The sequence below is a fragment of the Branchiostoma belcheri genome, unplaced genomic scaffold, assembly GCF_001625305.1.
Source record: "Branchiostoma belcheri isolate BF01 breed outbred unplaced genomic scaffold, Haploidv18h27 scaffold23, whole genome shotgun sequence".
Classification (NCBI taxonomy): Eukaryota; Metazoa; Chordata; class Leptocardii; order Amphioxiformes; family Branchiostomatidae; genus Branchiostoma; species Branchiostoma belcheri.
Genome location: NW_017803824.1, coordinates 884961 through 904569, shown reverse-complemented (window position 1 = coordinate 904569; position 19609 = coordinate 884961). Strand labels below are relative to the sequence as shown.

At 42.3% G+C, this 19609-nt stretch overlaps 2 protein-coding genes across 2 annotated transcripts; both read left to right on the top strand.

Moving 5' to 3' along the window:
- The first annotated feature begins 4106 nt into the window (after nucleotides 1-4106).
- LOC109470705 (mitochondrial import inner membrane translocase subunit Tim10 B-like) lies at nucleotides 4107-6113 on the top strand. Its single transcript, XM_019769754.1, has 3 exons — nucleotides 4107-4220; nucleotides 4791-4886; nucleotides 5466-6113. Exons 1-3 carry the CDS (start codon nucleotides 4185-4187, stop codon nucleotides 5886-5888), a joined length of 555 nt encoding a protein of 184 aa, XP_019625313.1. The 5' UTR covers nucleotides 4107-4184; the 3' UTR covers nucleotides 5889-6113.
- Nucleotides 6114-8038: 1925 nt separating this feature from the next.
- LOC109470541 lies at nucleotides 8039-19543 on the top strand. Its single transcript, XM_019769505.1, has 19 exons — nucleotides 8039-8716; nucleotides 10386-10442; nucleotides 11891-11961; nucleotides 12838-12931; nucleotides 13305-13373; nucleotides 13908-13996; nucleotides 14548-14621; nucleotides 14807-14892; nucleotides 15280-15363; nucleotides 15705-15757; nucleotides 15913-15990; nucleotides 16118-16178; nucleotides 16621-16735; nucleotides 16962-17020; nucleotides 17127-17231; nucleotides 17597-17833; nucleotides 18170-18244; nucleotides 18675-18764; nucleotides 19266-19543. Exons 1-19 carry the CDS (start codon nucleotides 8039-8041, stop codon nucleotides 19398-19400), a joined length of 2310 nt encoding a protein of 769 aa, XP_019625064.1. The 3' UTR covers nucleotides 19401-19543.
- The last annotated feature ends 66 nt before the right edge of the window (nucleotides 19544-19609 follow it).

Below are 19609 nucleotides of genomic sequence, written 5' to 3'. Positions count from 1 at the left end.
ATCATGTGCAAGTCTTTTTTGACGCAAGATATTGATTAAACAATTTACGATGGTACACTACTACATGCTTATCAATCAAAACATCAGACGTCAGTAAGCATAACATCATCTGTACAGTACATAGAAATGACGTACCTGGTATTGACAATCAATATGTAAGAAACTATTTTGCTATAGGATTGGCTACATTATTACATTCAATGTATCTGCCACAAGACCTGCTATATAAGGCTAAAACTTGTCTAAAGCAAAGGGGAACAAAGAGAATCATCAGTACTAATACATGTACTAATAGTAACAAAATATAAATAATTCATTGTTTGGTATACTGTGCCCTGTGTGTTTAATCATTTGTTTAACCTACCTGATCTTTTTTTTATTCGCATGATCGCACTAGTTTTGATGTCAGATGCTGGAATAATCGCCTATGTATGGCCTAACTTGTCTAACATGAGCAAATTGGACCATTTCATTTTGAATGACAAGCACATGATATTCTGTGGGCTGGGCGTTTTCTACCCTATAATTCTAATCTCTGAGTCTCATTTATATATTGGGATAGTCCATTTCCTGGTACCACCTGGAGTCAACAGCCACACCTAGCGAATGTATTGATCTTTTCACTGATAATAGCAAAGTAACGTGGGCCATGATCAATATTTAATGGACGACGCTAAAAAGTGCTGGACAGACGCCACATGCAGTATCAATGGGGGCTAAGGGGCCTGGACAGGGGGGCTGTTAACTGTAGTACAGTATAGGATCATAAAAATTATACTCAGGTCGTTTGGCTTCATTAAAATTCAATGCTGACTGTACACAAATCTCATCTTCCACTGACATTCTTCGTATTATTCATAATCTCTGTTTCCTTGTGTGCATGTCACATTGTGTGTTCATTGATTTTGGCCTGATCAACACCTGTAGTAAGAGTATGCTATGAAGTATGATGTATAAGATACAATAGGTGTCCTTTTATCAATTTTCAAACTGGATCTGAGTGCAAAATGCTCTCAGCACTCCACTGTATATAGACTAGAAGAGCCTAAGAGCAGGAAAAGGGAAATGGGGTGCAATGATATCAAGGGGTGGGGTGTTTTGTACAAGGGCCATACAGACTTGCATGCACACTTACGGGTCATTCTTCTTCAGCGTGACTTCACTCTCTGTGCTTCAGGTTGTATGCAGGTATGTTGGAATTCAGAAGCACTCTAGTGCTCAGCTGAAGTGCCTCACTACAGTACATCATGCTACTACTACTACTAGTAGCAGCCCTCCCACTGGTCAGGCCCAATCTGCCCAGCAGTAAGAGATTATGTAACACACTGTGATAGTGCAATGTACTGGTAACCAGACAGAAGGATGCCAATAGGAACCAGGCTAGTACCTATACAGGCCATCATATCCATCAAATAAAGAGAAACCCTAACTGAAATTCTATGTATTTCCTACCTGACTGAACTCAGTACTCTCCCCTCTATGTTGTACTCTCCTCAGACGAATTCAAACCAGTTGTGTATTTAGCTGGCTAAGTCAACATCACAGTACCATTGTCCTTGGCACATAGTGTATAGTGCTATGTGGTGTCCTTGGCCTACTTTTCATTTTGGCAAACAGATCCACATGTACTCCTTTTGGGACATGGCAAATTCTGTACGTAAATTTGTATGTAAAGCTAGAGCGTAGAGTGTACCATTTTCTTATCTCACAAAAAGGCATGCACCTGTAGTGTAGTTAACATGTAGGTACTGTCACTTCTGTGAAGCAAACTCTGTACGACTGTAGGTTTTAAAGCTAGATTAATCAAGACATTAACGGTACATATATGACCTGGGGCCCTATTCGTGATTTGCTGCCTCTATGGCCACATTGGAGGCGCTTTAATTTCCCAAGCCTACATAAATACATTTTTCTTCATTACAGACAGGATCCATCTACAGTATTTCTCTCCATCTCTGCCTGCAGATCCATGCATCCATCAAGTATGTTCCAGACATTTAGGCCTACAGATAAAAGGCCACCAGAGGCCCATTACAAACGAGGTACATGTGATGTATGCGAGGCATAGATTACAGCAGATATCCCCCTCCCCATGCCACGCTAGTGCGTGCTGATGCTGCCAGATGTGAAGGATGCGCAGACATACGTGTGTGACACTGAACCTTTCCCTGAAGACAGGAGATAGCCCCAAAGTGCCAATCTAACTACTACAGGAAATGTGCATCACACAGGTGGCAACCATACCATAAATATTCCAGGCACAGTGGTGTTCGTGACTGTAAATTGTAGTAAAGCTTACTAGTATGAACACGAAGAAAGGCACACCCTGGAAACAGCAACTTGTCGCGATTCATAATGTAGACTTAGTGTATAAAACCTGTATAAAACATCATCTTCAAGGACAGTAGTGGCTAAAATGTTCTATACAATTGTATGAAACTGTGTATTTACAATAATTTACGTGTAACATGATGAAAAGGCTCGTCAAGTCCAACCCTCATGAGGCTCTGAGAGATTGCAAGTACAGGTACATTGTAGTAACTAGTAATGTATTACACTACTACAACTACTACTAGTACTAGTTAGCAATATTCAGATATCAGAGGCAGATTTAGATTTCCACACAATTAAATATAAGTCATAGCATACACGGGTAAAGCAGAGGTACATGAAAAATACAACACATACACATATGTAATTTACGCTGTTACCATTTGTATGTTTGTGTTGTGTTAACACTGCTGACCAGTGAATCAATGTCCTGTAACAAATGCAGGATCTAGCTATAGGTAGATGTAAACACTGCGCTAAAGGTTATACCATGCCTCAGTAGACAAGAGTAACACGACAACATGCACTGCAGCAATGCCTTTACACAATAACAATACTTGAGAACGAGCAAGCCGGACTGTAGACAACACTATGATAGTATCATAATATCAACACTGACAACAGTGCAAGTTTTCGAATTTTGGCTGTCACTCTATCTAAGCTAAAAAAAATTGTGGTGCATCACATAGAATAAAGTAGAATGTCAGCAACACCTAATTACAAATCTTACTGCCTCTGTTCAAATTTGGATCCAAAAAGCTACTACGTGAACACGGTTTTATGATGTTTTTATGACATTTCAACGTCAAGAATGTGCTATATATTAGTGTACAACAGTACTTTTACTATATTAAACCCTACGCAAATACAAGCATCTAGGTGCACTGTTGCAGTTGTCTGCACTCAGACTCACAGTGAAGAATTATGTGTTTAATTCTTTAGTTTGTTGGTAATCTACTTTTTCTCCTTACGGCACACAAAGGAGGATAAAAGGACCAAAAGGGCATGATTTAATTTTACAACTTTGCGGCTCAGTAGTCATCAAGGTAATGCTATTACGCCAGCTGTGTAACCAAATTGTATTATAATAATTTATATGATATACAGCACTATAAAATACAATAATGAAAGGACCTAATCATGTGGAGAGCACAGGAATACTCTATGTTTGTTGAAGTTTGAATAAAATCCAGTGGCCATGTCATAAAATTCATCATCACTATGACTGCGTGAAATTATAGATTGGATTTATGATATATGAGTTATAAAGTGTCGTTTTGAAACCACTTCACATACGCCATGGAACACTATAGTGGAACAAATCTAAGTATTTCTAACTTCCAGTGCACAAAATCTGCAGTTTTATAAGCGGCCATTTGATGGACTTGAAGCTAAAATATTAATCTCTTTTTTTAAAAGAGCCACGTCATCAGTCGGTGATACCTTTCTGGCAAACGTGCAAAAATCTCGTCTGCCACATAACATCCCACTCTCCCCAAAATAAGGTACACCGACCATGGCGCCAGGTGGTGCCCAGCGTTTCAGTACACTTCAGGACGTAACCGCGTCAACAACCCGTCACGTATCACTTTCTTAGCGTTCCTCCTGTCCTTAACTACCCATCTGGCGCCGATGGACCGCCTTGTCGGGCCTGATTTGTTCAGAAATGAGTGAAAATTACCTGTTCTTTGCTGAAAACCCGGTACGGTTCCTCACCACCTGACGTCACCACATCCGGGACTTCTGGGTCAGACAGGCCGTCAGTACGCATGTGTGCTACCGATCCGCGGTGCATGACGGGATGTGTGCGTAACCTTTCACCTTTGACCTGTAGCAGCTGAAGGGCATGTGAGATGGATCCAGCACAATTTCAGGCAAATTTACGAAATGTAAGCGTTATAAATATCATAATTCTATACCATGCTATAGATATGTACTCCAGGTGATGTTTGTCCGAGTAAGAATTGTGCTGCGTTCTCAGTTTTCGCATGACGGGCCGAAATGTGGTGCGTGGGAGGGCATGGTGGGTGGCACACGTGAAACTGAAAAAGGGTGTCCTTTGACAACATACAGTGAAGTTCTTTGATGTGAGAAGAAGAGAAACCTTTAACCAACGACGTTATAGTGCTTTAATTGAACCGAATGTAGTTCCCGATTTTTCAACGGTTTCTCAGTTATGGGAGTGAGTGAGTGAGTATGAGTGAGTGAGAGAGTGAGTGAGTGAGTGAGTGTAAGAGAGTGAGTGAGTGAGAGAGTATGTGAGCATGGAGGTAGAAAAACTCTTTTACCTCCATGATGTGAGTGAGTGTGAGAGTGTATGTGAGTGAGTGAGTGAGTGAGAGAGAGAGAGAGAGAGAGAGTATGTGAGAGTGAGTGAGTGACTGACTGAGTACGAGTGAGTTAGTGATCAGTTAACTTAAACCCCCTAACTGCTGTTTCCCTGTTTGTCTCCTCTGTAGTTACGTGACTTCCTGGCAGTGTATAACAGACTGACAGAACACTGCTTCAGCAGATGTGTGTCCAACATGAACTACAGGTACCTCACAAGGGAAGAGGTGAGTGAGATGGCTGCAAAATGTGGAAGTTTTTGTGACATTTAAGATCGCAGACCCCCAAGAAGTGTTTTGGGTCATGGTGAATGTATCAGAACTGTGAAGGGGATTGTATGATATAATATAATCGGGTATTTTAATACCCGATTATATTATATTATATTATATTATATTATATTATATTATATTATATTATATTATATTATATTATATTATATTATATTATATTATATTATATTATATTATATTATATTATATTATATTATATCGTAGAATTCATGAAGTGGTTTTAAAAAAACACTTCATGAATTCTACCTGCTTCATGCTGGGTCACCTTCAGGCTTGACCTTCCTATCAATCATATGTAAAAAAATTCCTACCACTAATCATGTAACCAAAGCAATTAGAGACAAACCCAAAAGTCCCTAAACAATACTTCCATATCCAGCCAAAAAACTCCTTGTACATGAAGGGTTCAGACTTCAGAGTCACCAGCAAATGATATGTGAATTGTGTAAGGGATACAAGTGGTTAATACAGGTGGAGTCAAACTCAAGACTTGTTATTCTCTTTCCCAAACAGGAAGTTTGCCTGGAGGGCTGCTCGGGAAAGTTGATCAACGCCAACCACAGAATCATACAGAAGTTCGCAGAGATCGGGCCTTATGCCAAACTGCAGCAGGAACAGGAGAGGGCGGCTGCACAGGCTGCAGCTGAAGCAGCTGCACAAGCAGGTGCAGCAGGTGCAGCAATGGACATTCCTACACCCGCAGCTGTTCCAGGTGCCCCACCTGTAATGCCAGGTGTTGATTCACAGTTGCCAACAACACCTGGATCAAACTCAGGTGTAACAGCAACACAGGTGCTAGGTGCAATGGCGGAACAGCCCGCAGCTGCGTCACCTGTATCAGGTGCTCCTACTTCAGGTGCATCGATAGGAATACCTGGAATTGCTGAACCACAGGGACTTGCCACGAATGTAACACAGCAACAAAGTACAACATAGTGGAAGCAGCATTGCTAAGTTTTGTGTGTTCAACTTTTACGCAATGAAATCAACTTGTAAAATTAAAGACAGTTCAAACTTGTTGTCAGTAACTCCATGACTAACAGGTAAATGCTTTGCTTTTCAATGTTCAGTTAAGATTAAATGTCTCATTGCCTCTGATGTTCACACAACTTCTTGTAATATAACTTGTAACTTGTAATATCAAAAGACCATCAATATTTGTGCATCTTCTAGTAAGTTGGCAATAGAAAGTTTGTGATATAAGTTGGTGTGTTTACACCCATGTGTACCTGTATACATTCCTTTTGAATAAATTACTACCAACTGACAATATAGACTATAAGTTATCTATAATGAAAGTTTTCAGTGCGGTAGAAGATATAAAAGTGATTTTAAATGCATCGTTGCATAGAATTAGTACTTCAATCTACTTATGCCTACAGTGTTCTGTAGCATGCAGTGGTTTCTGGACCTTGATGTTGGAATTGTAATCCCAGTTTGGTCATTACCATTAGCATTAATCTAAACACCTTAATACACAAGTGTTGTATTAAACTAAAGAAGTAAGTAGCCACTGGCACTTCCCAGTACAGGAACATATTACCCAACAGCGTAAATCACGCCACCTAGCGATTATGATTCACACTGCAGCAATTTGCGTGATAGCTAATCCTCTCTCGGGTACAGGTATTGGATTAGCACGGGAATCGCATTAACATTCAAGGCCGAAAACACTTTTAACGAAGGTTATAAGATTACTTAAAAGATCAAGACCCTTCAATGCGGTTCATTGTACCTGCAGCTGCGTTTTGAAAACAGACTTCCGTTAAAAACAGTCTGTTTTGAAAAGTGCAATCGCCCACGCTGGTGAAAAGGCCACCTGTTTTTACTCCGTAGTAACCGGAACGTTTGCCTTATTCTGATACGTCAACAGCCTGTCTAGACCTTTTTAATGAAACACTAGACAAAAAGTGGCTTTCTGCCCTACCTGAGGCACCTGTTGAGTTAACAATGACAATAACCAGCACAGAGCAGGACTTAGAAGTGGGTTATATATGCTGAAAAACAACTTCTATCAATGGAATTTACAATAGTGATGAGAAGCGACCACAATGTATGTCTCAAAGTCTAAAGTTAACCATTTTTGTACAGTAAGTACAAGCTGCGTAAGACCGGACTGTAAGGTAACTTTGTTTTTACACTGGCCACAAAGAATGCGATGACAAATAGCTGGGTTCGCCCCTCTAGGCTTTGAACATCCTTAAACACCAAGTTATTGTAAACAACCTAAGACCCACTCATACAAACCAGGCGATCCGTGTAAGCGTTCATATGCCACACCCGGTGCGGGGTAAATCCTATCCGGACCGGGCCACATTAACCACCTAGTCTCTATACCAGACTAACTACGCTGGCTACTAGTATATATAGGAGAATATTTGCCGGGGGATCCGGAGTTTAGCCGCCTTGTAGGTTTGACTGGACCGTGGAGGCCAGAAAGAAACTACCTCCCTGCGGCCGGACTGTCTTGGCCAATTTTACTCTCTTTTTTGCCGAATTCTACGATCCGTATTCCCGTAGAAACGCCTGGTGGAGGCTATTAATCAACGGTCAATAGCAGAGTCCCACAGAGAACGTTTATACAATAATTTATGGTATAATTTTCCAGTCCGCGCCACAAGACCGAAGCAGCTTTGTTCACCCTTCGATGTGCGAAGGGCCGGTAATGAATAAGGCGGTTTACACTTACAGTCACCTTTTAAGCCACGGGTATACAGTATCCGATTTACAGGTGGTCAAGCGAGACGGGTAACTATATCCAGTGTTACCGGTGTGTTATTATACTGCCGCTAACACGCCTCATAGCGACCCCGGAGCTGATATATTGCTTCGCCGGACCAGATAAGTGTAACGTGTGGGACAGGTAGCCTGGTTTTGCCGGAGGGGATCCCGCCTTTTGTCCGCAGTGTCTTCCCCGCTGAGAATTCCGCCGCAGGGACGTCATCAGACGGGCGTAAGCAGACCGGTGGTTGACAGATTCCGACCGGTGTTTGGGTCAGGACAGGTTGTAGCCAAGACTTATAACAGGAGTAAACAATCCTTGAGGCTTCTCGGTAACGACATGACGGTGAACTGAAGTTTTCTGTATGGCGGAGGACAAGGATAACCCGCCTGAAGCCACGCCCGGGCCAGACCCGGGTGAAGACACGGATCCAGGCGGGGAAACAAACGCAGGTGACCGGCAAACTGTTGACGACCTTCCCGTGGGAGAAGAAGAATTGAATGGAGGAGCTGAAGCCATAACAACACCACCACCGGTTCCTGAGATCACTTCTTCTGACAGAGGAGTTAGCCCTCCTACGTTCACTGTGACAGAAGAAGACGCGAATTCAAACGGTTTTTATACTGACGCAGGTGTAGGTGAGGATCATGAGTTGCGGCTCGGGAATGGAGGCGAGTTTCCGTTCCCCGAAGTCAGCGAGGGCTTGTCTCGAAAGGTGTCGTCGGCAGGATCGGTCTCGTCCACCGGCTCGTCCTCGGAGTCGTCCCGCGCCGAGTCCCGGGTGGACCTGAGCCACCTGTGGGTGCCTGACCCCGAGGAACAGGCCGAGAGGGACGGGAACGGCAGGAACGTGGCCGGATGGGACACCAAGAAGAGGGTGGAGGCGCGGAAGAAGCTGATGTCGATCCGCACGTCCCAGGAGGAGGACACCATGGACTCCATCAGGAAGAGACTTGTGGAGGTGAACGACATGGTCAGCTCACGGGGGTTTGTCTTACACACACTGGACAAGATGGGAGACTCCAAGAGAGCCCTAGTACACGTAAGTACTTTTAAGAACTGTCCCCCTTTATTTGTGTGCTTAAGGTAGTATGGAAGTGTGCCTGAGGACATTGGGGACATCTTAAAGATACTAGTTAGGGTTACGTATGATCAATAAAAAAACAGTTTAAAACATTGACAGTGCAAGTGGATATGGAAAGATTGAAGAAGAAGTCTGCATTTTACTAGTAATGGGGCATTTCTTATCAGCCCCTTTCCTTCTTTTTTTGCAAATTTAATTGTAATTCATGCCGTCATTCATCAGCTTTATTCTCCCCCCACCCCACCCATTTAGGCAATTTTAACTCCTTTATGTAGGGCGTTTCTTGCTTTGTCCGTTTGATAAGATCCACGCCTCTTTTTATATCTTATCACTCATCGCTGGCCATTGACGGCGTCTTCAGTTGTGATTGTGTTCTTCCTCTCAAGACTTGACAGACTTATTGAATCATATGTTTACACCATAACAGCTGGAAAATTCAAATTGCTCAACTTGCCCAAAACTATATCTGCTCTAATATCGGCCAAAAGGATACAATTTGAAGCGTATAGAACGAATTGCGGTGTTGCCTGATAAGTACTGAAGATGGCACTGGTAACATTATATTACGGCATAGCGTTAAAACGTGGTTTAGTATGATTTCCCACAATGATATTTTGACAAAATATAATTTCTTGTGCATTATAACGATTACAAGCAGTTAAACAGATGGTTCACGGTGCTTCGAATCTTTCCTGCAGGCCGGTATTTTTTTCAGGTTTTTCATCTCCCTGTGTGTAGATATATACTGTTACCTTTGAGCAAACATAGCAGCCACAGTTATGTATCCATTCCGGCATGGTTTAACGGTTCACGTGAAGGCGATAGATCTAGAAACTCTAACCGCCCGAGCAGGGTAGGAATGAACCAAACGTCGGTTACTGGGGACTGAAATAACAGACCCTTTTTGTGTACGTTAAACAACAAAAATATTTTTCAAGCCAACCAGGACTTCTGGATTCAATGCCAAGGTTTTCTCGTTCTTGAAAGTCGCGCGGTAAATCTCTCAACCGTCTTTTGTCTGTTAACTGACTAATCCCTAGCCCGGTAGCCCGGTATCATTTTCAAGATACCGTGCTGCAAAGTAAATAGATACTGTAAGTCAGGCTTTTCAAGATATACTCCTCCACATAAGTCAACGTCTGAACTTGAAAGAATCCACAAAAGTACTTGTATTCGTCTGAATTTCAAAGGTCTAAACTCAAGCAAGATAAGGTTATAATTATAATGAATGTGGACACAAATCCCAAAGCTCATAATACTCCAAAACACACACTTGTTGATTTGGATTAAACCGTCTTTGAAGTCAGTTGGTGCCGGATTCACACCACAGCAGTATCACCGTTACCAGTAATTTGTGTTGATTGGGAGAGGGGATTTAGAGCGTGTACCTGACAGCAATTTTGGACTACAATAACCCTTTTAACACAATCAAGTGGTCTGTTAAGTTTTGTACTTTTTTTATAAAATGTTTCAAAACCAACCGGAAAGTTTGTAGTCAACAAGGCGAGGACATATCAAATAATTTTTTTAGATTTATATATCATGTCCTTCTCCAGGAAGCTTGCAATTGCATTTGCTTCTTTACATGTTCCTGCATGAACTGATGATGGTTGATTTTTTTTCTCAGCAATTGGAAGACCTACACCCAAGAGACTTCAAGAAAATGTACACAAGTCATCTAAAGGTACGCACATATATACTTACGAATCCTCATTATTACATCAGTCACGTAGTGATGTTACAAGTCATCACTTATAGTCAAACTCTTCATTCTTTTCATTCCGATACCCTTTAGCCAAAAGGCTAATCTTCCAGGGTTCATACAAAAAAAAACATACACACAACAAAACAACAAATTTGTGTTTCCCACCAACCTACAATGTACAGGCTTTCAGTATTTCCCACCAACCTACAATCTACAGGCTTTCAAATCAAACGTTCACCGCCATCTCTTGACATAGCCATGTTTCTCTCATATTTCTAGTTCAACGCCGAGAAGTGGTCGTATAGGCCTTGCATTGAACCACTCCGTTAAAAAATAACATTATAGTAAAAACATACACAGAGATTTACAACTGTTGACCTGTTTGAACTTACAAACGTAACAAATATCTCCCCTTCTGACACCTCTATGTAAGACTATCTTTACCAACAGTCGGTACAAAAGTCTGTTGTTTGCTTTGAGCCGCACGTTGGCGCACTGAGTGAAGAACTACGAAGTATAACGTTACACAGACATTACCTCTCCTCCTGGTACAGAACTATTAAGTGCTGTTACAAGCCGTACAGTGCGACTATCTGTTTACTGAAACACGGTCGTACTGTCCAGAGTAAAGTCGTGGCGTCAAGTCTGTAAAAACTAAAATGATGTCAAGATGTTATTTTTGTTACCCAATCTTCAGTTGTTTTTCCTTGACCCTCCTGAACGAAATTCTGCCTCTGGCTAGAGTTTAGTCAAGTACAAGGACAACAACACTAATCTCTTCTCGATGTATAGAGAATGGTCTTGTTGCCACAGCAACGCTTTTGTTGTTGTAGTGTTTTGTTTTATGTCCAAACACGACCTACATTCTCATGTGATGATCCTGGCGGATGGATTACATATTTATGCTAGTCACCGTCTTATCACAACACATCTCTCTCGGTAGTTTTGAATCAATCCGCGGGGTGAAACAGTCTACTGAAGTCCTAATATTGTCCATTAGACCAAGGGCTGAACAGAGCAGTCCATATTAGCTGTAGTATGACGAAACTGTGCTTTATATAGTCTCAGTACGTCGTACTTTACTCAAGACAGGTTTTTATGGAGCACCTAGTACATACACACACATGCAGCTGATGATAAAATACAACTTTGTATGCTACGAATGTTACTCAATCAGTTCAGTACACTCGATATCAAAATATTAGAAGTATATGTAATCAAGGAATCGTTTTGCATAGTGTGCTAGATTGTGCTAGATTTCGGGGTACAATGCAAGAGTACGTTTTCTATAACTCACGAGCTAGCTAGGCGCTGTGCCAACACTGGTACTCCATACAACTCTACTTATCCTTAAAAACTACTGGAGTTTTCTTGTGCATTATGTACGCTCGTAACTCATATATATTCCATGGTCTGCTTGTGTTCAGGGTCTGGCTCGGTTCCGACACGCTGTGGAGATCCTGATGATCCTGGTCAGCTGTAGCCGCTTCAGGAGAAGGTCAGTCAACTCTTCATTATTCAAGATTCAAGATGGTTTTATTGGTTCTTCGCAGTTAAATTTAGCGGTGGTATTATTTACAAATTTCTGGTAATACCACCGCTAAATAGTAATACCATAAAAAAAAACGAATTGCAAACGAATTTACACTCATCATAGATTAAAGCATACAGGTATACTGTGTGCCAGATTAAGACGCTTAAACATTAAGACATTTAAATCTTGAACATTTTTTCCACGTCTGAATACAAAGAAAAACTAGGAAGCTAAACCGGACGGGCTCTTCCTTATAATCCCCTACTTTATCAGCTGTATCTAGCCTGGGGCAAAATGAGTGACAGGCTCTTGGTTTACCTGATGAACTGATTATAGACTAACATTCTACTGTCTTTTTTGGATGTCTATGAATGCTGTCATTTTGGAACAGATGGTAGTCCTACACAGATACGAGTATAGATTAGTTTTGTCACACTCTTAAAACAAGTGTGTAAATTGGCGGGACTGATCCTGCTAGACCTGACTCATCATTAGGTCCATTAGGTGATCCCTGGGCCGTGGGGGATTTCGGTGGGAGGGGCGGAAGAGATCTGATCAGCTGGACAGAGTTTGGGAGAGTTCTTGCTCATTTGTACTGAAGACTACCTGAATTGTTATTCATTCCTCCATCCTCCAAAATAGCCCAACAGCCGATGTGACTCCCACGGGATTCCAGCGCAAAAATAGGACTGAGGCATTACAGAAGAGCCCAAGCGCTTAGAAATAATCTTTTACATCAATCCCAGATATGTTTCCTGCGCACCAAAGTTTCGCAGTACAGGGCCAAAGTAAATGATGTTGAAAACGCCTGGTCTTACGTGAATATACGTTCTCCTACAGATATCACACGGACAAAGTTGCCGACTCCGGAATGCCCCAGGCCGCCTCTGAAGACACGTCATTCAGCTCCAAGAACTACTCCAACAAAAGCAGCGTACGTAGACATTCGTTGCAAAGTTTTAGTTTAATAATAGTTATAATATTTACTTACGTAGCACATATCTGACTATGTTAGGCATAGTTCTTTCGTCTGTGAAGGTTAGGCGTCCAGGCAAAAAGATACGCCAGAAAAACAGTTACTCAAGCAACTGGATATGATTTTGGAAACGGACAGACGTTTCAGGTAGCATCCACTATCTTTCGTCAATGTAGTAGGTATAGTTGTTTTATTTTTGGGCATCCAGAGATTTTATAAATCAGATCAAAAGATCAGGCACAGAAAATGGGGTGAACTTGAAGGTCACGAAAACCCAAACTATTTCCCGAGAGTCTGAAATCATCTCCGATGTCATGTTTGTCCTGCTCAGATCGGCTGGGAGTTGGAGATGCACCTCACCACGCCGCCGGAGATACGCAGTCAGGACCAGATCAAAAAGGTGGGTGTTTGATGAACTAAAGTCCCATGTGGCAAAAATTTAAAAAATGGGTGGAGGTTCACTGGCCTACGTGAATACGTACATGTTCATCGAAGGGCGGCTATACCTTTACACATACAGGTCGTTTGGTGTAATATATCTGGCTGCTGCCGCGCCGCGTGCCTGCGAAGCTGGTGTGTTTAATACGACGAAGGGCGGTTATATCGGCTTTACAGACACAGACACAGATACGTCTAGACCTAGGTCTCAGTGTGTACTGAGTTCAAATGAGTAGCGTCTTTGCTCCCACATGGACTATCCTGCACACGAAAAGTGAATTTGATTGGAAACGTCTCTATTGCATACCGAACCTGTCGGTACCCACATTCAACACACACAGATAATAAACTATATACTGACTTTAGCTCCATTTTTATGGAAATAGCCCAATTTTCGTGATGTCGCCAGGTTAGTTTTTAATTGCTGTGTGCATTGTCGTCCATCAGCATGAGACTACACGCGGTAATTGCCCTTTAATCGCTTCTTTGTCCACAGATCGTCAGATACCTGAAATCCACCAAGCCGTTTTCTGTCTTTCCAACCGACATGGAGAACGAGGTGGCCAGATGTGTCGCGTATGAAAGGTACGATGATGATAATTTCATTTGCCAACTCGTGGCCCATGGTCAAAAGATGGAGTGGGGAACAGAGTCAAACAAATCATATGTCCATCGAGAATTGAACGAAACGTAAACGTTGTGCTACGGCGGAGAGGATGTAGGACTTGAGTTGCGGAGAGGATGTAGGACTCGGGAGCTAAAATAGGTTTGGTAACCAGGCTAAAAGTCATCGGGACTACCCAAAACTATCATATAAGGAAAGTCAAGGCAGGAAGAAAGAAAGAGGGCATGCAAGTGAAAATTAAAGATGGAAGGATAATGTAAGAGAACAACAAGGCACTGATGAGTATAAAATGTTAAGAGGAATAGAAAGCCGAGTAGGGTGGAGAAGGGTTGTCAGATCGTCTTTGGTGCCCCAATGGTGATTACAGAAGTCATTAGACTCAGGAATAGATAACTAAAGATGAGCTATGATTGGGCGTCATTGTCACGATGACCATGAATTCGTAACTACTTCTGATGATACGAACAAATTCTGTCTTATATACTTCAACGCGTTTTGTAATCCACTTTAGGTACGACAACGGCCGAGTGATCGCCTTCCAACAGAGAAAACCGGACCGCTTTTACTACATCTTAACGGGCAGAAGTAAGCAACCTACCTTCTCTTTTATATAGATCAATTAACAGTGATAGTATGGCAGTTAGCATTAAAAGTCAGCAGCCCTCATACCGTAAGACTATCTTGCCTTCTGTTTTAACATAGTTTAGCTACACGTTACGCTCACAGTGCAGTTAAAAATCTAACTATTTTGTGCTTTTCCTTACCTCCAGTCAACCTAGTGCGCCTCTACCAGTTCTCATCATCAAGTGATGTCGCCAAGTCCATGGGTTTCCTGGCCAAGGGGAAAAACTCAAATGTAAGTTGTTTTTTTTTTCATTCAAGAATAACTGCATGCTGTATACTAGTAGTATTTACTTAGAAGTAATGAATTTACGTTTTGGTATCACATTATCACCGTAAACTTCCCATGGGATATTAACGTACTGGAACAAAATTATATAAGCCCTTTCCTCAAAGATTGTTCAACGGTAGCCTGACTGAACCTTGGTTTTCGCCGGCTCCCTAGTAGTCCGCCAACCAACCTTAGGTGGCGGACTATGTAGGGAGCCCCCCGGAGCTTGGGTTTCACAGGCTAGATCAACTGTTCTAGATAGAAAATATACTTGTGTGGTGTATCTGTTTTACCTTTAGAGCAAGTGCCTTCATAATTCTTATCATTATGATTGTTATGCTTGTTGTGTAGACAGAAGAGATGGAGACTCAGTGCCCAGGAGAGTACACCATGGTGTGTAAGGGACAGGTGGAGGTGCTGCTTATTGAGAGGGAGGTAAGATCATAGCACTTTGTCTCATGTTTGGAGTTAAACCTTTAGATCCAACACAAAAAGTTTCTCTCACCTAGAGCTTTTAACCAGTCACTCTGGTCTTCCTCAGCAGACTGACCCTGTGGGGCTTGTCATGTGGCGTCTTTGAAGTGTGTTGGATCAAAAGTTTTAACTTTAAACATGTACCTACCAACACAGATGAACTTTCATAATAAGTTAACACTTAGTCTTACGTAGTCTCACTTCGACAGAATGTCAACAATTACTCAAAATTTATTTGATTTCTTTTACAATAGACAGATACTCTGTTTGCTAACGTTTACATGATCTTCCTCCCTTTACAGTATTACTTTTATCTACAAAACGTCCAGTCCGAACCGCCCATAGACTTTCTCAGGTAAGGGCAAGGAAGTTTTCATGATTTCCAGTATGAGTGAGTTGTTACTGAAGCGGTGATGTAGAACATGCATTGGCTTTGAGACGACTTTAAAACCCTTGTTCCAACAGGACTGTATTATACAACACTGGTTCATCTTTTTTTTTTCACCCCAGGTCCCTGAACCTTTTCCGAGACTTTCCCTGTGAACTGTTCCTAGATAACAAGGAATCAGTCATACAGAGATATTACGGGTGAGACATTTCTAAAACTTCCTATCTTGTATCCAGAAGATATATCTAATCTATACTGAAAATCATTTTCCTATCTTCTCAGAGTATAAATACGATGGGGTATGTAAAATATTACTTTCTGTTGCAGGAAGGACAAGTTGATTCTGAAGGAGAACGCGGAGACACAGTGGATGTACATCGTCAAGTCGGTAAGCTACTCACAGTTTGGATAGATAATAGGAAAGGTGTTTAAAGTTAAAACTTAAGATCCAACACAAAGAAGTTCTCTCACCTAGAGCTTTCTACCAGTCACTGTGGTCTTCCTCAGTAGACTGACCCAGTGAGGCTTGTCACGCGTGGCTTATTCGAAGTGTGGCGTCAACACTGGGTCGAAGGTATCTGGTAGACGATGTCGGCCCCCGTCGCGGTTGAGTGAAGGGTGAAGTACTAAGGTGTTAGAACATATAAAAGGGAAGGACATGAAGGGAAGTTTTGTTTTTTATTGGATATTCATCAAATATGTAAACCATGTTGTACGCACAGGGAAAGTACAAACTGGTCCCAGATCGTAGTTTTGGCAGAAAGTTTAGTTGGTCATTTCTTGATTGTGAAAATCCATGAAAAGGACTTTGTACGTACTTGTACGTCCAGGGGAAGTGCAAACTGGTCCGGCGGCAGAGTGTGGAAAGCGCCAACAACTCTCACCTGTTCCGGGGCAAGCGGCCGGAAGATGTGGCGTGTGGCAGGCCATTCAGCCATGCGGACGGTAACGCCGATCGGCCGAATCTTCTGTCTTCAAAACTGTACAAAAACTTGCTTGGCAGAAAGAGAAACCGGAAGTTAGAACAAACAAACAGACAAACAGACAAACGGACGAACAAAAATAAATGGGACTGATCTCAGTTTCTAGATTGCTTTTTTATGATTAAACTAACAAATGTTTGCTTCATGATATGCTGACATGTTATTATGATTCTTCCTACATATTCCAGCAATGATGTCACATCAACTTCAAGCGAAGAGGAAAACAATGTGGCCGCTCTACACCCCAGTAAGCAAGAAATTCTTAGTCCTCCCGGCGTCTTCTGTCATTTAATCACATATACTATAGTGAACATCGCTCTAGGTTTGCTCAAAATACTTTTTGTTGTTTTCAGACCTATAGCTTTGAAGACGAACTGTTAGAAGCCATGAAAGACCCGTTCCTGACGTCCTTTACCACCAACATCAACTCTAGACATCGCGATCGTGTCAGAAAACCGGTAAGGGGGGCGTGTGTAGTGAAAACAGATGTACAGGTACAACGTAATGTAACACTATTGTAATGTAGCATAGATTCTTGCGATATACATGTATATGTTAGAAGCAGAAAGTTATGAGAAGTTGTACTTCAACAGTGTATTAGGGCCAGTGTGTGTGTGTGTGTGTATGCGTGTGTGTGTGTGTGTTTGTGTGCGTGCGTGCGCGCTCGTGTGTGTGTGGTACGGTACAACACAGTGCATAATTGTTGCCTTCGCCAGAAGGGTATGTCTTCGGTTTGGCCATTGTAGAATGGTAAATGGCTGTGGTGGCGAAGGTATGAGATCGTGGAACTGTATACTTATACGACACATTTCAATCTCCTCAGCGTGGGCGGATCCACCTGCCTCCCTTGAGACACCCGCTGACGCCGCCGGGCAGTGACGGGACGTCCGCAAGGAGCCGCCGGTCTGAGGTGGGCCGGTCCCGGGTCGGGAGACTGTCCCACACAGACGGGGACATCCAGGTGTTCCTACAGGACACGGTCGGCAACGTCACCGACTCTCCATCCTCCGTCAGACACGCGTACTTACAACTCGGCTTCGTCGGACCGGGGGAAATATTCGTAAGTACAGCCTTACATATAGCAAGTACACTGGATGTCTGCCTAATTTTAGTTGACAGGGAGTGATAGACAGAAAGTAGCCTCTATCACGCTTCCGGAGGCGGCTGGAAAGAGTAGAAATTGGCCAACTAGAGAGATTACATGCCAGGGGAGTTGGTCCGCTGGAGAGAACAGTTTGCCGCTCCCGGATAGATAGAGTGTGCTACTGCTAAAAGGCTGACATCGAGGTTACGTATATGTCGCTTTAGTCCCGATTTCATGCTACACTATATAGCTATGGTGAAAAAGAAGAAATAAAAACCAAACCAAGAAATGACTTTTGGATGATTTCTGCAGGGCACAGCCGATCTACTGAAGAACTATAAGGACCCGGATGACGAGTATAAGGACGAGGTGCAATCAGTCAGCCTGGTAAGTCACAAGGTTTACACACATGCCACAATACTAGTTACTGTAGTATCCCAATTATTCGAAAATTGCAGAAACACACCAGAAACAATATCCCCCATGTAACTAATTTTCACTGAGGTAGCAAACAATTGCACACATACATATTATCTGTATTGGTAGAGTCGGTATAACCGCCCTTCGGCAAAACACACCAGCTTCACAGGTACGCGGCGCGGTGGCAGCTAGCTATATTACACTCAACGACCTGTTAAACTCAATCTTTGCATATTTAATTGCAGGAGTTGTTCAAAGCTTTCTAGTGATGATGCTCTAACTGTGGTTGGTGGCAACAAGTTTCACTCCACTGCGTTACTATAATTACCAAATTGTATAGTACATGTACATTTGCAATTATGTAACAATACTTTATTATGGTCTCCACCCTGCGTAGGTGAGTGACGGAGCGGAGTTAGTTCTCATCAACAAACGGTTCTTCCTGAAGTACGCCAGTAACCAGGCACTCATGAAGATTCAGGCTGCGGTAAGGGCACAATATAAAATATACTATAATTCTATCATTTATTACTTTACTATATTGAATATAGGTATTTTTTACACAACCAATATTGTCTCTTACCTTACTTACGTTTAGGTGTCTATCGGAGCTTCTGATTGGAGTTCTGCTTCTCGCCTATGTAGCCGATGTAGGTGTTCACATGTACTTAGCCTGGGGCACGATTGAACAATAAAGGTTATCTATCTGTTATCTCGTTTAAAGTTAAAACTTTACATCCAACACAAAAAAGTTCTCTCACCTAGAGCTTTCGACCAGTCACTCTGATCTTCCTCAGTAGACTGACCCAGTGAAGCTTGTCACATGGCTTCTTTGAAGTGTGACGTCACACTGAGTCAAAGGTATCTGGTAGACAATGTCGGCCCCCGTCCCGGTTAAGTGAAGGGCGATGGGCCCTAATGGTACCTTTGACATGTAACTACCAACACAGATGAGCTTTCATGATAATATCTGTTCTCTCCACCCCAGCACAGTGACGTGGTCTCCCCTGACACGGCCACGGAGTCACTGACCCAGCAGGACACGTGGGGTCAGTACAAGAAAGTCGTCATGAAGAAGCTCATGAGCCCGAACGGCGTCCTCTTCCGGAGTTCACAATCATGACAGGACAGTTGTCTAATGCTGTGTGTCGTATCAATGAGGTTTAAACCGCCTTGGTTTTATCATTAGTGCAATTGAAAGAAGACAGAACGCGATTTTTATGCGTGTTATATAGAATTGTACGCATATCAATACCCTAAAATGTCAACTTAATATACAATTTACTACGGTAAACTGAGGTAGCATGTGAAGCTTTGTTGTATTATGACGAC

Bases quoted from the DNA above. Each gene is read 5' to 3' on its own strand.
- LOC109470705 (XM_019769754.1), top strand. From the start codon at position 4,185: ATGGATCCAGCACAATTTCAGGCAAATTTACGAAAT. The intron at 4,221-4,790 runs GTAAGCGTTATA...TCTCCTCTGTAG, and splicing joins TTCAGGCAAATTTACGAAAT to TTACGTGACTTCCTGGCAGT. The intron at 4,887-5,465 runs GTGAGTGAGATG...TTTCCCAAACAG, and splicing joins GGTACCTCACAAGGGAAGAG to GAAGTTTGCCTGGAGGGCTG.
- LOC109470541 (XM_019769505.1), top strand. From the start codon at position 8,039: ATGGCGGAGGACAAGGATAACCCGCCTGAAGCCACGCCCGGGCCAGAC. The intron at 14,893-15,279 runs GTAAGTTGTTTT...CTTGTTGTGTAG, and splicing joins CCAAGGGGAAAAACTCAAAT to ACAGAAGAGATGGAGACTCA. The intron at 15,758-15,912 runs GTAAGGGCAAGG...TTTTCACCCCAG, and splicing joins CCGCCCATAGACTTTCTCAG to GTCCCTGAACCTTTTCCGAG.